We start from the raw sequence: 16,447 nt of genomic DNA on the forward strand, positions 1-16,447 counted from the left end.
AGGCCCCGCTCCAGGAGCTCTTCAACCCCGCACCTCGGGCGGGAGAAGTCGCCGTTGCAGGAGCCCTGAAAAGCGGTCTCCCTCCAGGGACCCGCGGGCTCCCGGTCCAGCCGTCCGTAGACCCGCAGTTGCAGCCTCCGAATCTCCGGAGGTCGGGCCGCAGCAGCAGCAGCGCTCCACCACCGCTCCACCCGCTCCGGACTCGGCCAGCTCCACGACGGTGAGGTGAGTCGGCACCAGAGTCCCCGGTCTTCTCCTGTTGGAGGCCGCTCCTCGTTGCAGCCCCAACGATAACGGAGACCCGACAAGAAAAGGTCGGGTCTCCCGTGCAGGGAGAGATTTAAAAGTTACCCCCTCCCTCCCACCCCCACCCCCCCCCCCCCCACACACACACCCCAACAAAAAATAACAAAAACTACATAGAAACATAGACAAAAAATAATAAAAACGCGGACGGGCTGCAGAGGTCGCTGCTGACGAGAGTCGCGCCGCCTACCGTTCGATTATAATCATGTATTCTCTTTCTGATGAGTGGATAGCACGCAACAAAAGCTTTTCATTGTACCTTGGTAAAAGTGACAATAAACTGAACTGAACTGGTAGACGAGTTAAACAGGCACTTTCCATCACTCATAACTAGAAGGGATACAAGTAATAGCCTCTCTGTGTGAAGAAGGATCTTGACCTGAAAAGTCACCAATTCCTTTTCTCCAGAGATGCTGCCTGACTCGCTAAGATACACCAGCATGTTGTGTCTATTCTTGGTGTAAACCAGCATCTGCAGTTCCTTCCTACCAAGAAACATCTGTCAATCTTAAATGAGGAGGAATGATGGAACTAGGGGAACTTTGAAGCGTACAAAATATATGAATAGTAGGAGCTGTGGTCTGATTGGTCTCCAGATTCTGATGGATTTCACTTAAATATGTCTTCAAGGGGTATGAAGAAATATTTTTGATGTACTAATGGGCTGGATGATAAGACAAAATCTTGTTGAATATCAGAAAAGGCTTGATGGATTACACCTAATTTACTGTGTTTATAATGATGTCAACATTTGAAAGCAGTTCCAAGAACTAGAAGCCTTAAAGAATCATTTTTTAAGGGTGGTTGCTCAATTGGCCACTGTAAGTTTGACAGTTTACACAGTTTTGCCTGCATTCCCCTGGCTCTCCTGTGAGTGCTCCTGCTGCCGAAGATTTAAGGCAAAAGGAAAATGATTTAATAGGAACCTGAGGGACAGCTTTTTCACAGAGAGTGGTACGTGTATGGAATGAGTTGCCAGAAAAGTGGTTGTGGCAGGTACGATAACAACATTTAAAAGACATTTGGACAGGTACATGGATAAGAAAGGTTTTGAAGGGATATGGGTCAAATGCAGGCATATGGAACCTAGTGTAGATGACATCTTAGTCAGAATGGACGAGATGGGCCGAAAGGCCTGTTTCTGTGCTGTATGAGTCTGATTCAAACCACATTGGAAATTCACCCCTTGATAAAATGAATCTTTAAATATTGTTTAGAGTTCTGGTCCATCTATTGAAATCATGGCTGTGCCATCAGCAACCTTATTGTCCAACTGTTGGCATGAAATCAACCCAGTTTCCAGTTCATTGGAACCAGGCATTAGACCACAAATAGAATTGTCACTATAATTAGGAAGCATGTATGTTAATGCAAAAAAAATAATTAATTGCAATCAATTGCATTAAATGCAATGAATTATCTATATTACTAAAAGTAAGATCTTGACCACTTCCTGTGTCCTGTTTCATGATTTTTGAAAAATCACTGCCACTTACGGCTGTGATTTTTGGCCATCTTACTCAGAGTCCCCCTCCGCTGCACAGGACAAGAGGATTTTTCTCATTGATGAAAAATCAGAGTTATTACTGTTTTAAAAATGTTGAGATTCTCTCTGCTGCCCCTGCTGGTGGGAGGGGGGAGGGACTATGAAACCCCGATGTTTTGTATCTCACTCAGTCTCTGCAAGATGGAGGAATGAGAGGGTCACATCTCTCTGAGCTGTGAATAACACATGTCTAGTCAACTGAGTGCCCTTAATATGGTTTGAAAATGAAAATGTGGTAACTGCTTTGAAATGCTGCACTGCAAAAAGGTTGTTGTTGGTGGTGGTAACAGCTTTGAAATGCTGCACTGCAAAAATGGTTGTTGTTGGTCAGTACCTGCTTTGAAATGCTGCACTGCAAAAATGGTTGTTGTTGGAAACTTGACAACTTCCTGTTTGCACTGTATATTTATTTTAGATAAAACGCTACCACTTACGGCTGTGATTTTTGGCCATCTTACTCAGTCCCCCGCCACTCATCAGGTGCAGAGGATTCTTCCCATCAATGAAAAATATGTCTTATAAGTGTTTAAAAAAATGTTGTCTCTCTCCTGTCAATCACGCAATGAAGGCCACGCCCCTTCTGGTTGGAGGGGGGAGTGATTATAAAACCTGGAAATGTGGGTGTGGCTCAATCTCCGCAAGATGGAGGAGGGAGAGGTCACTACTCTGTCTGAGCTGTGAATCAACTGAACACACTGAATGTCTACTGAACAGTGAGTGTGGTGTTTATGTGGTGTTTTGTGTGGTTTTATGGTGGTTTCACCCTGCTTGAAATGGTATGAAATGGCATTTGAATGTGGTGGCCTGGCACCCTGCATGAAATGGTATGAAACTGCATTTGAATTTGGTGGCCTTGCACCCTGCATGAAATGGTATGAAACTGCATTTGAATTTGGTGGCCTTGCACCCTGCTTGAAGTGGCATGAAGCTGCATTTGAATTTGGTGGCCTTGCACCCTGCTTGAAGTGGTAGGAAACTGCACCTGAATTTGGTTGCCTTGCACCCTGCTTGAAATGGAATTTCAAGGAATAGTCGTGTGTCAACTGCTAGTCCACCAGCCGTGAGTGAGCTGCCAGCACATCAGGCTTGAGTGACTGAGCTGCCACCCCAAGAATCCATTGGCCCACAATGTCCATACTAGCCCTCTGGAAACCAGTCCCTTCAGCCCTCAATTCCCATACAACGGGTCCCACTTAATCTAGTATTTATGATAAATCATTAGGTCACAGTAATAAACAGTTTTTTTGGTCAAATGTGTATTTTTTAATTGAATAACAGAACAAATGGCAGATGATGAGGATATTTATAGGCGACGAATTATGCAGCATGTGCAGGCGAATATTCGCTTGCGCAAGTTTGGTGTGTGTACATATGTGTGTCTCTGTTTAGAGCATATTGCACATCACTCTATATTGCGCACCTGTGGTCAAACTATGGAAAGACAAGTTTCCAGTGACTGAAGGTGGCCTATAATATTTAATAATAATAATAAATAATAATAATAATACTTTCTCAAGGCTGTCAATAGACACTAGACAATAGGTGCAGGACTAGGCCATTCTGCCCTTCGAGCCAGCACTGCCATTCAATATGATCATGGCTGATCATCCCCAATCAGTACCCCGTTCCTGCCTCCTCCCCATATCCCCTGACTCCCCTATTTTTAAGAGCCCTATCTAGCTCTCTTGAAAGCATCCAGAGAACCTGCCTCCACCGCCCACTGAGGCAGAGAATTCCACAGACTCACCACTCTCTGTGATAAAAAGTGCTTCCTCGTCTCCGTTCTAAATGGCTTACTCCTTATTCTTAAACTGTGGCCCCTGGTTCTGGACTCCCCCAACATCAGGAACATGTTTCCTGCGTCTAGCATGTCCAATAGCCTTAACAATCTTATTTGTTTCAATGAGATCACCTCTCATCCTTCTAAACACCAGAGTGTACAAGCCCAGCTGTTCCATTCTCTCAGCATATTACAGTCCTGCCATCCCGGGAATTAACCTTGTAAACCTAAGCTGCACTCCCTCAATAGCGAGAATGTCCTTCCTCAAATTAGGGGACCAAAACTGCACACAATACTCCAGGTGTGGTGTCACTAGGGCTCTGTACAACTGCAGAAGGACCTCTTTGCTTCTATATGCGATTCCTCATTTTATAAAGGCCAACATGCTATTCGCGTTCTTCACTGCCTGCTGTACCTGCATGCTTACTTTCATAGACTGATGTACAGGGACCCCCAGATCCCGTTGTTCTTCCCCTTTTCCCAACTACGCCAATTAGACGCCATCTGCCTTCATGTTTTTGCTACCAAAGTGGATAACCTCACATTTATCCGCATTAAACTTCATCTGCCGTGCATCTGCCCACTCCCCCAACCTGTCCAAGTCACCCTGCGTTCTCATAGCATCCTCCTCACAGTTCAAACTGTCACCCAGCTTTGTGTCATCTGCAAATTTGCTCATGTTACTTTGAATCCCTTCATCCAAATCATTGATGTATATTGTAAATAGCTGCGGTCCCAGCACCGAGCCTAGTCCCCCCTAGTCACTGCCTGCCATTCTGAAAGGGATCCGTTAATCCCTATTCTTTGTTTCCTGTCTGAAAACCACTCCTCTACCCCCAATACCATGTACCCTAATTTTGCCCACTAATCTCCTACGTGGGACCTTATCAAATGCTTTCTGAAAGTCCAGGTACACTACATCCACTGACTCTCCCTTGTCCATTTTCCTAGTTACATCTTCAAAAAATTCCTGAAGATTAGTCAAGCATGATTTCCCCTTCGTAAATCCATGCTGACTCGGACCGATCCTGTTACTGCTATCCAAATGTTAGGCTATCTCATCTTTTATGATCTTCCCCACCACCGATGTCAGGCTAACTGGTCTATAATTCCCTGTTTTCTCTCTCCCGCCTTTCTTAAAATGTGGGATAACATTAGCTACTCTCCAATCCACAGGAACTGACCCTGAGTCTATAGAACATTGGAAAATTATCACCAATACATCCACGATTTCTAGAGCCACTTCCTTAAGTACCCTGGGACGCAGACCATCAGGCCCTGGGGATTTATCAGCCTTCAGTCCCATCAGTCTGTCTAACACCATTTCCTGCCTAATGTGGATTTCCTTCAGTTCCTCTGTCACCCCAGATCCTCTGGCCACTATTATATCAGGAAGATTGTTTGTGTCCTCCTTAGTGAAGACGGATCCAAAGTACCTGTTCAACTCATCTTCCATTTCCTTGTACCCCATGATAAATTCACCTTTTTCGGTCTTCAAAGGGTCTAAACTAAACTAAACCAAACTCAACATCCACTCAACGGAGGTTCTTATGGAAAATAACAAGATGGTTGGATGAGTAGTGTATGTCAGGTGAATCTAAAGAACAAATGGTTCTACCATAACTGAGTATCTTGCAGTTAAAAATCAGACCTACCAATGGCCATCATGTAGTCCCAGCGGTCCACCAGGCACATGTTGAACTTCAAGCCATCTGCAGTCTGTCCCTGGACGATCAGTGAAACATTCCTGTCCAAATTCTCACACACCGCAGATGTCCACGAAATCAGAAACCAGCAAACTATCAGTAAAATGATTCCCAACATCCTCACCACTCTCCAGCTGGTCATGTAAGGGATTCGTTGTGCCGTCCGGGACAGGAAAACCTTCAACACTCTGAAACACAAACAAAGGGTAACATCAGCATCCATTCTGATTAATGTCACCTCGGTACTGTCACAGGGATCATTGGAAGTGAACACAGATATTATAATACCTGGGATGGTGAATGGAGGCCAAGTCAATGGATACTTTTAAGGCAGAGATAGATAGATTCGTGATTAGTATGGGTGTCAGGGGTTCTGGGGAGAAGGCAGGAGAATGGGGTTAGGAGGGAGAAATAGATTAACCATGATTGAATGGCGTAGACTTGATGGGCCGAATGGCCTAATTCTCCTCCAATCACTTATGACCTTATGACTTTATTATCTCCTGAAAATAATGGAAACAAATTCTACAGAATACTGCATATGCAAACTTGTCCACCATGACAACAGTTTGACCTTAAAGCCCTGTCTACACTTGGCATCTCTGATGTACAGATGGGCACACTGGGTGCACCAAATGGAATAGATGAGATTAGAAGAGGTGCGGACTGTGCTCACTGGTTAGAATTGAGAGAGGAGGTGTAGGGACAGGTGTTACATCTCATGCGGTTGCAGGGGAACGTGCATGGGAGGGGGCGGGTTGGGTGGGAAGGGATGAGGGAACCAAGGAATTACAGAAGGAGTTGTCTCAGAAAAAGCAGAAAGGTGCAGGGGCAGGAACAGGAACCTGTGAGCGCTGGTGGGATTACGTTGAAAGTGTCGGAAATGTCTGCTTATGATGTGTTGGATGCAGTGATAAGCGAGGACCAGGGGAACACTGTCCTTGTTCCCGAGTCTGAAGAAGGGTCCCAACGTGAAATTTTGTTTGTACATGTTCTCCAGAGTTTAGTTTAGTTTAGAGATAAATTGTGGAAACAGGCCCTTTGGCCCACCAAGTCCACGCCGACCACCCATGCCCTAGTTCTATTCTGCACACTAGGGACAATTTGGAGAAGCCATTTAGCTTACATACATGCATGTCTTTGGAATGTGGTAGGAAACTGGAACACCCTGGAAAAACCCACGTAGTCACAGGGACAAGGTGCAAACTCCGTACAGACAGCACCTGTAGTCAGGATTGAACCTGGGTCTCTGGCACTGTAAGACAGCAACTCGAACGCTGCACCACCATCTGACCCGCTTGGTTACTCCAGCACTTCAAGTCAAGTCAAGTCAATTTTATTTCTATAGCACATTTAAAAACAACTCTCGTTGTCCAAAGTGCTTTACATCAGTGCAGGTACTAACGTGCTGCATACAATGTACATCGGTCTAACAATACATACATAAATACATACATACAGCGCTCCCTCAGAGGACCTCAAGAAACTTAGTATCTATCCTTATTCCATCCGAGTGAATGGGCAATGAGAGCAAAACTGGGGTGGGTGATTGCAACCTTCACGTGGTCCACCCTGTTGCAACGAATGCAATCAACCTGGCATGCACAATCAAATAAGATCAAATAGTACAAGTTGTCCTACAACGTTAGGCTGTGCATGGCATATGCAAGAAGAAGAAGAGAGCAAAACTGGGACACAGAGGAGACACACAAAATTGATTGCATTTATTTTAATGGAAAGAGTAGGACAAGCAAGGCCAATGAACTGAGAGTGTTGGATTGTGAATATGATTTTGTTGCATTCATTCAGCCGTAACGGAAAGATGGGCAGGACAAGCAATCGAACATTTCAGCATATAAAACGATTAGGTGTCATGGCCAATTAACCTACAAACCCGCACGTCTTTCGGATGTGGGAGGATACCGGAGCAACTGGAAGAAACCCTCGCAGTCATAGGGAGAACGTGTAAATTACAGACAGCATCCGAGGTCACGATTGAGGCCAGGTCTCTGGCTCTGTGAGGGTGCAGCTCTAAAAGCTGCATCATCGTTGATCCAATAAGTGGACAGACCAATCAGGTAGTAAGGGACACAAAAATGCTGGAGAAACTCAGCGGGTGCAGCAGCATCTATGGAGCGAAGGAAATAGGCAATGTTTCGGGCCGAGACCCTTCTTCAGACTGATGGGGGGTGGGGGGGAGAAGGAAGGAAAAAGGGAGGAGGAGGAGCCCGAGGGCGGGGGGATGGGAGGAGGCAGCTCGAGGGTTAAGGAAGGGGAGGAGACAGGAAGGGCTAGCAAAACTGGGAGAATTCAACGTTCATGCCATCCGGACGCAAGCAACCCAGGCGGAATATGAGGTGTTGTTCCTCAATTTCCGGTGTTGCTCACTCTGGCAATGGAGGAGACCCAGGCAGAGAGGCCGGATTGGGAATGGGAGGGGGAGTTGAAGTGCTGAGCCACCTGGATTTCAGGTAGGTTATTGCGGACTGAGCGGAGGTGTTCGGCGAAACGATCGCCCAACCTACGCTTAGTCTCCCCGATGTAAATCAGCTGACATCTAGAGCAGCGGATGCAGTAGGTGAGGTTGGAGGAGATACAGGTGAACCTTTGTCGCACCTGGAACGACTGCTTGGGTCCTTGAATGGAGTCGAGGGGGGAGGTGAAGGGACAGGTGTTGCATGTAGTAAGGGAGCTACCCCTTTGCAATGTAACAGGCCAAGCACACATGAGACATCATTTTGGGCACTGTGACCATACAGAAAGTGCATAGGCAGTGGGGGGCAGGGAAGGGGTGGTTTGAAAGTAAATTAAGGGAAGTGAATAGGGAGCAAAAAAATAACATTGACAGGCAATATAAAGAAAAATCCCCAAACATTTTATGTTAAGGATAAAAGGATGATTTGGGAAAGAATAGGGACCATTAAGAATGAACATAGCAGTCTGGGCCCAGAGTCACAGAACATAGGCAAAGGAATAGTTCTCCAAGGACATGTATGTTGTAGGAGCAGAATTCAGGACGTTGAGCAGTAGAATGCTCGAAAAATAAAATACCATTGAAAGGACATGGTATGAGATGTCTTTGCTGCCATAATAATCCTTGAGGCAGGATGAAGCGCCTCTCAGCGTGCTGTGGGGGACACGGGAGGAGATGGCTGGGGCTTTGACGGAGATTTTCCCATCTGTTTCCTCTAGTTAATCTTGGGATGGATATGTGTAGCATTCCACCAGTGTCAGTAGATGCTACATTGTCTGCTACAGTCAATTTCCTCACACAGGAATAATATGTGGTGTCAAATCCTATTTCAGTATGAAATGGTACCTCCCCGCTGTAGGTGAGCTTTCTAATTTTAATCTGCAAACTGTGCAAACTCATTTCCCCATTATGCATTTAAAGGACTCCTGTGGATTTAGCTGCTTGATTTTATAAATACCTTCTTCATTCAAGCAAATATAATGACAAATAACAACCTGCATTCACAAAGCGATAAATTTAAGCTCTTGCTTTAGAAATTCTTTCGGAAACAATGCAACTAATTATTCCTGTTGGCATTAAGAGATTTATAAAGTTGGGTTTGATCCATCAGGTCCATTCTAGCCATATGGTAATATCCACCCTTGCAATCCGAGTAGAGATTTATGCTGGGTTTTGCATAGGATTGCCAGTACTTACAGTGCAGTGCAGCTCAAGAACAGGCACTTCGGTCCACAATGTCCATGCTGAACATGATAGCAGGTTAAACTAATCTGCTGTGCTCATGTGATCTATATACCTACATTCCCTGCATTAAAAAAATCTATTTAAAAGCCTCTTGAATGCCACTATTGTATCTGCTTCCATCATCATCCCTGGCACCATGTTTCAGGCACCCATCAACCTCTGTGTGAAAAGAATTGCCTTTAAACTTTGCCCTTCTCATCTTAAAGCTGAAAGAAGATAAACTATGTTTGTCTATTCTGCCCCTGGAGCTAATACCCTCTAATCCAGGTTAAATTCTGGTAAACCCTTCTGCACTTTCCCGAGCCTCCACATCCTTTCTGTAATGCAGCAATCAGAAGTGCACACAATACTCCAGATTCAACCTAACCAAAGTTTTATAAAGCTGAAACATGACTGTCACTTATACTCAATGCCCCGACTGATGAAGACATGTTATTGCCTTCCTTACCACTCCATCTAATTGAGTTGGCACTTTCAAGGAGCTATGGACTTGGACCTTAACATTTCTCTGTCCATCAATGCTCTGGTTTGCCATTAACTGTATACTTTCCCCCTACATTCGTATCCTAAAGTGCAGCACCTCACACTCGCTCAGATTAAACTCCATCTGTCATTTCTCTGCCCATTCCTGTCGCTGATCTACATCCCACAATATGGTTTGATAATCTTCCTCACTGTCCACAACTCTGCCAATTTTGGTGTCTTCTGCAAACTTACTAACCAACCCATCTACGTTTATGTCCAAGTAATTTGTATATATCACAAACAATAGAGGTCCCAATACAGATCTCTGCGGAACGCCACTGGTCATATACCCCCAACCAAAATAACCGCCACATCTATGTCTTTTGTGAGTAAGCCAGTATTGAATCCAAACAACCAAGTCAATAGACAATAGACAATAGGTGCAGGAGTAGGCCATTCAGCCCTTTGAGCCAGCGCTGCCATTCAATGTGATCATGGCTGATCATCCCCAATCAGTACCCCATTCCATCCTTCTCCCCATATCCCTTGACTCTGCTATTTTTAAGAGCCCTATCCAGCTCTCTCTTGAAAGCATCCAGAGAACCCGACTCCACCGCCCTATGAGGCGGAGAATTCCACAGACTCACTACTCTCTGTGAGAAAAAATGTTTCCTCGTCTCCGTTCTAAGTCAACATGGATTCCATGCATCTGAATCTTCTGGATCAACATACCATGAGGGTCATTACCAATTGCCTTAGTAATATACATGTAGACAACATGTAGACCACTGCCCTCCCCTCACTGATCATTTCAGTTCATAAGACATGACCACCATGTACAAAGCCATGCTGACTATCCCTAATTCACCCATTCATTCCCAAATGGGAGTAAATCCTATTCTGAACAATCCTCTCCATTTGCATTTTGAAGTGCAGACAAGCTCGATATCTTGTGAGCAATTTTGGGCACCATATCCGAGGAAGGTTCTGCTAGCTCTGGAGAAGGTCCAGAGGAGGTTTACAAGAATAAGCCCAGGAACGAGTAGGTTAACCTATGATGAGCGTTTGTCGGCACTGGGCCTGTACTCGCTGGAGTTCAGGCGAATGAGGGGGGACCTAATTGAAACATACAGAATAGTGAAAGGCTTGGAAAGAGTGGATGTCGATAGGATGTTTCCACTATTGAGAGAGCCTAGGACTTGAGAGAGTCATGGACTCAGAATTAAAGAACATTCTTTTAGGAAGGAGATGAGGTGAAATATCTTTAGTCAGAGGGTGGTAAATCTGTGGAATTCTTTGCCACAGAAGGCTGTGGAGGATCAGTGAATATTTTTTAAGGCAGCGATAGATAGATTCTTGATTAATACAGGTGTCAGAAGGAGAAGGGGATGGGAAGAAGGCAAGAGAATGGGGTTCGGAGGGAGAGAAAGATCAGCCATGATTGAATGGTGGAGTAGACTTGATGGACCGAATGGCCTATGTCTACTCCTATTCCTCATGACCTTATACCTGCATGAATGTGCAAATTCCCAAGTTAATTTGTTGTTGACTTCAGATTTATCTGAAATTCAACAATGGAGCAGGAATGTGCTGGAATTCTGCAAGGAATCTACTTAAGAATCCTAAACCATATTAAACCTAGTGCTGTATCCTCTAATATATTCAGTGAGGTGGCATTTCAAGGCAGCAGGGAAAACGTCAAGTTGAATTTGATAAAATTGTAACTCGAGTAATGTTTTCAATTATTTAAGTCTGTTTCAAATGCTTCCAGTGGATATTTTTATTTTTAAAAGCATGCAGTAAGTATGAGGGGTGTTCAGAAGAATTGAAACAGACTTAGCTGCGTCTTGAAGCCCTTCAGATGAGGATGTAGCCTGTCTCAGCCACATCACTCATTCCATCACTGGAGACCTAGTTGCTGCTCAGTGCGATACCATTCAGCTCCAGAGTGGTCTCAGTTGGCTAAATTTAATTTCTGTATTTGGACAATATTGACGTTTTTCAGCAGCAAGTGCGAGGATTGTGTCCCACTTGGCAAAGTGCAATCCTTTTGCATTTTTTTCCAGTCTCTTTGAAAACATACTAGGAGAGGACTTGGCATAAAGCCTGGGCTAAAGAGGAATTGTTAAGCTGCTTCATCTTCACAGTGAGTGAACATTTCTTGTGACTGACTTCACCGTACAGAGGTCATTTATGTAACAATATCAAACATGCTTTTCACACATCACTGAATGGCTGAAACTAAATGGCCTACTTAATGACATCTGACATTTTCCTTGTCAGCATGGTCACCGTTTCATCCCATGTGACTGTGTTTAAACATCCTAGTAACTGCATAATGCATGCTGGGCCTGGTAGAGTGTCTGCTTTTAACCAAAGAGCAAGATGGGTTACTCTCACGCAAACGTGTAGTACGCTCATGGGCGGAATCATGGGTGATTTTAGGACTCATTTTAGCAACCAGTCCCCACCATCTTGTTCACAGGTTTACAATTTTTTACAATGTTTATTATTTAATGTCCCTTGTCTGGTCTGAAATAAAGTTCAACATTGGATATAAAAATCAGAATAAATATAATTGTGTGTGTTACATGATTATATACATCTATATCACATTCATGTATATGTGTTCCTTCCAGCACAATCTAGTCAGTTGTATGCTCGCTGAATAAAACCATCCTTAAGTTATACATCATTTATAAATCTTGCTTAAACAAATTTAATTTTGTGAAATTCTACAATTAGATAACCCCACCATTACAGACCGATCTCATTCCACTCTCTGGTTATTGGGAAGACCAGACCCCGTTTATTGTGGAGAAACAACTCCATAGAAAAAAGAAAATAAGCACAAAAACTTTAAGTAACATTTCAGGGCTAGAGCAACTGTAATCTTCATATTGCTATTATTTTCCCAAATAGTGCAGATGTGAACAGTGTGATTACATTAATGTGATTAGATGAATGAATTACAGAGTGCAAGTGTAATACAAAATCAACTCAAACACAGCCTATGAACCATTTAAAAATAAAATTTATTTAAAAAACATTTAAAAAAAACACTATTATCAGTCAAATTTTATTCTTGACAAGAATTAACAGAGGTGAGAACTAACAGAATTACACCTAAGATCCTATAACTCTGCTATAAGATTACATTGGATTACATTGCGAGTCGGGTCGGGTCCGTAGGATCAGGTTACTAAAATGGGCGGAGAAAAACGCCCAGGGTTCCCTCCGTAGCGTACTACACGTCAGCCCATTGTATTTCGCAGGAGTAGCCTATCTTGCTCCGCTATAAAATCTTTGCTTTTAACCATCCTGGTCTCAGCCAGAAGAGAACAGAAACTGTCTATCTCGTCACTCGCTTATTTCAAAATAACCTTGTGTCGCCCATTATTTAAAATCTAAGAGATTTTGTAATCTAATTGTAATTTTGTATTACAAGAGATTACAACAATCTTGGATCATTGGACCAGTATCTTTTCTCTGAAACCAATATAAAATCTCTGCTTCTCACTCCACAGATACTTCCTGGCTTGCTGAGTGTTTGCAGTAGTTTCTATTTTTATTCCATAGTTTGTCTGATTTTTGATACGCATGGGGGCCCAGCGCCAAAAATGTTCCCTTTATTTTAATTCCCCTTCAGTGCATTAAAAGCCCCTGTCCCACACTACGAGTTCATTCCAAGAGCTCTCCCGAGTTTGCCCTGATTCTAACTTGGAGATTGACGGTAATAGCCACTAGTCGGTACTCGGGGCTCTCGTGGACATTTTTCAACATGTTGAAAAATCTTCGCGAGTCTTCCCGTGCTTACCTGTCATTAGCGAGTCTTCTCGCTACCTGCCGTTAGCGGTACGAGCCGCTAAGAGTCGTCCCCGAGCTTCGACGTACCTGCTACGTTCATTCTTCGTGCTTACCACGAGTTTGATTTTTTTTTAAACTTGGGAGAGCTCTTGGAATGAACTTAGGACAATGTATTTAGTTTGAACATTTACTCTGCCAGCCTTTGGCGTTCTTCCGCATTTCTGCCAGCTACAATACGATCACTTCACCTGTCGTAACTTCCCTTCCCCACCAGTTTTTGCTTTCTACAGGGAACACTCTCTCCATGGCTCCCTGGATCACCCATCTCTCCTCCTCCCCAAGTGCTTTGCCCTGCAACTCCAGGAGGAGGAACACCTATTTCTACTCCACCCTCTTCATCATCCAGAAACCCCAAACAAACCTGCTCGGTGATCTAGAGACTCACATGCACATCCTCTAACCTCGTCTAGTGATTTGTTGTTCTTACGTGGCTTCCTCTGCATTATTTAGACCAAGCACAGACTAAGCGACTGCTTTGCTACGTACTTGTGTTCTGTCCACCATGAATGGACACAGTGCTGGAGTAACTCAGCAGGTCAGGCATTATCTCTGGAGATTATTTATAGGTGATGTTTCAGGTCCATACCCTTCTCCAGTCTGAAGAAGGGTCTCGACCCAAACCATCATCTATCCATGTCCTCCAGAGATGCTGGTTGACCTGCTGAATTACTCCAGCACTGTGGCTCATTTTGTGCATTAACCAGGATCTGCAGTTCATGGTTTCTACACTCTGTCTGCCGTGGCCAACTGGAACTCTCGGTTGTTAGCCATGTCATTACCTTGACACCTTGATTGTAATCATGTGTAGTCTATCGGCTGACGGGATAGCACACAACTAAAAACCTTTTCAGTGTACTTTGGTACACATGACAGTAAACTAACCTAAACCAAACCACTCCCCATTTCCACACCAACATGCCTTTCCTGGGCCTCCTGCATTGCAGAGTGAGGTCAAGGGCAACTAGAGCAACACACCTCCTATTCTCCCTCGGTAAACTGTGACCTGAAGACATAAACACCAAATGATCTAATTTCAGGTAACCTCTGTTCTTCTATGCATTTAGATACTCCACCATCCTGTCCCTTCAGATTCTATCATCTGCAGCCCAAATTATCTCCACGAATTATATCACAGCCTCTATCGCTATCTCCACTCATCCCTACCCCAGCTGATTCCATCTACCAATCCATCCTTCCTCATCTGGATCACATGCTAGCTCTTGCCCCACCTTCCTCATGGCTTTTCCATGGCGATCACCCCTCCATTCTTTCAGTCCAGAGGGAGGGCCATGAGATGAAACGTCAAATGTCCATTTCATCCACAGCTGCTGCCTGACCCACTGAGCAGCTCCAGCAGCTAATTTGTAACTCGTATGCACTGTCGGCACTTTCTTTCTCTGTACCGGTGTACCGGGTCACTTCCACCTTTGCATGGAGAACACAAGGAACTGCAGAAGGCTAGTTTACCAAAAAAAGTACAACGTGCCGGAGTAACTCAGCGGGTCACACAGCATCTCTGGAGGACATGGGTCGGGAATGTTTTGGGTCAGGAGAACGTCAGTCTGAAGAAGGGTCTTGATCCAAAATGTCATCTACCCATGGTCTGCAGAGATGTTGCCTGACTGCTGAGTTACATCAGCACTTCCTTTGCATGCTAGCCCTACATATCCAAATATCAAATATTTTATCATACATTAGGTGTTGGTACCAAGTTTTCAAGCATCCATCAGCTGGAAGGTTGCATCAACATTGAGCCTTAATTATCGAATGTCTCTGCTTGTCCCCAGAATGATTGATGGACTGACGCTGAGCCCTGAAGGGGTTAGCCGGGTGTTAGCCGGGTTTGAAGTTTATTTTTGATGGGGATGGGTTGGTGGTGGTGCCGCAAGCCGGCAGCCCTGACAGCAGCGTGTTTTTTCTACTCTTTTTGTTTTTTTTAAGTTTGTCCTAATGTGTGTTTTTTAATGTTCCTCCGTGTGTCCTGTGTGGGGGGGGGGGGGTGGGGGTGGGGGGGGGGGGGGGGGGGGGGGGGGGGAACCGCTTCAGTTGCCTCCTCCATGGAGAGGCAACTTTTTCCTTGTTGCCTCCCCCGTGGCCTAACATCAAGGATCGGTACGGCCTTTCCCGGAGACGCACCCAGGGCTTCAGCTGCAGGCGCAGCGTGGACTCTCGTCGTGGAGCGGTCGAGCCCTCGCCGGGGCGAGCCGGAGGGGAGCGCCCCGTTCGCTGGCCCGCGGCAGCCTGAAGCCACGGTCTGCGGAGCTCCAGCTGGTCCTGGGATCTCTCGTTGTGGACCCGGGAGGAGAAGAGCTCCGACCGCCGGACCGCGGCCAATTTCTACAGGAGATTATCAGCCATAATCACATTGAATGGCGGTGCTGGGTCGAAGGGCCTACTCCTGTACCTATTGTATATTGTCTACTGACACCGCTGCAATCTTTTAGTCATGGTCATCATCCTCACAGCCCCAAGGTTTACTGGTGTCCACTTTTCTATACCTCTGCAACAGTAGTCTGGCTGTCTTCTTTGGGCAGCCTTCCTCCACTTTATTTTGCTCCTGTTTTCCCAGTTCTATGAACATCTGCATAGTTGTCTGTGAGTTGCATGGCTGTCACTGTGTATCCTTATGGCTCCCATCTGCTGCACGATAGTATTCAGTGCACTAGTGATGCAATGTGCTTTTCTAACTGCAATGCAACTAGGTTTAAAACGCAATACATTTTATGTTTCTAGTGACAATCTTTCTCAAAGTATGAGACAATTGATCTGACTCCTCTTTCTAATAAGACACTATTTTGAAATGCACGATGCAAATTTTATTGTGTGCATTGACCTTCCAGCTAACCATGGGAGTGATTTCTTGTGCATTCTGACCAAACTGTCTTCCAGCTGTTAGTAATAGACTTAGTGCTGGATCTGATGACTGATCTCTCCATCAAAACCACACAAATTTGCAATCATTCCACTCAAGCCTCAGTATGCTAGAAGCACAAAACCCCTCCAGCCCTTTGCAATGCCAAGGGGAATTGTGAAGTTATACAATAATATAGAAACGGTGT

The 16,447-nt window shown here is 44.7% G+C and overlaps 1 protein-coding gene across 1 annotated transcript in view; it reads right to left on the reverse strand.

Moving 5' to 3' along the window:
* gpr158a (G protein-coupled receptor 158a) overlaps positions 1 to 16,447 on the reverse strand; it is a 672,698-nt gene that overhangs the window by 122,636 nt on the left and 533,615 nt on the right. Inside the window, exon 7 of the mRNA XM_055652257.1 lies at positions 5,288 to 5,526. Coding sequence (XP_055508232.1) covers positions 5,288 to 5,526 — 239 coding nt within the window. The remainder of the gene's footprint in view (positions 1 to 5,287; positions 5,527 to 16,447) is intronic.

The sequence above is a fragment of the Leucoraja erinacea genome, chromosome 2, assembly GCF_028641065.1.
Source record: "Leucoraja erinacea ecotype New England chromosome 2, Leri_hhj_1, whole genome shotgun sequence".
NCBI lineage: Eukaryota > Metazoa > Chordata > Chondrichthyes > Rajiformes > Rajidae > Leucoraja > Leucoraja erinaceus.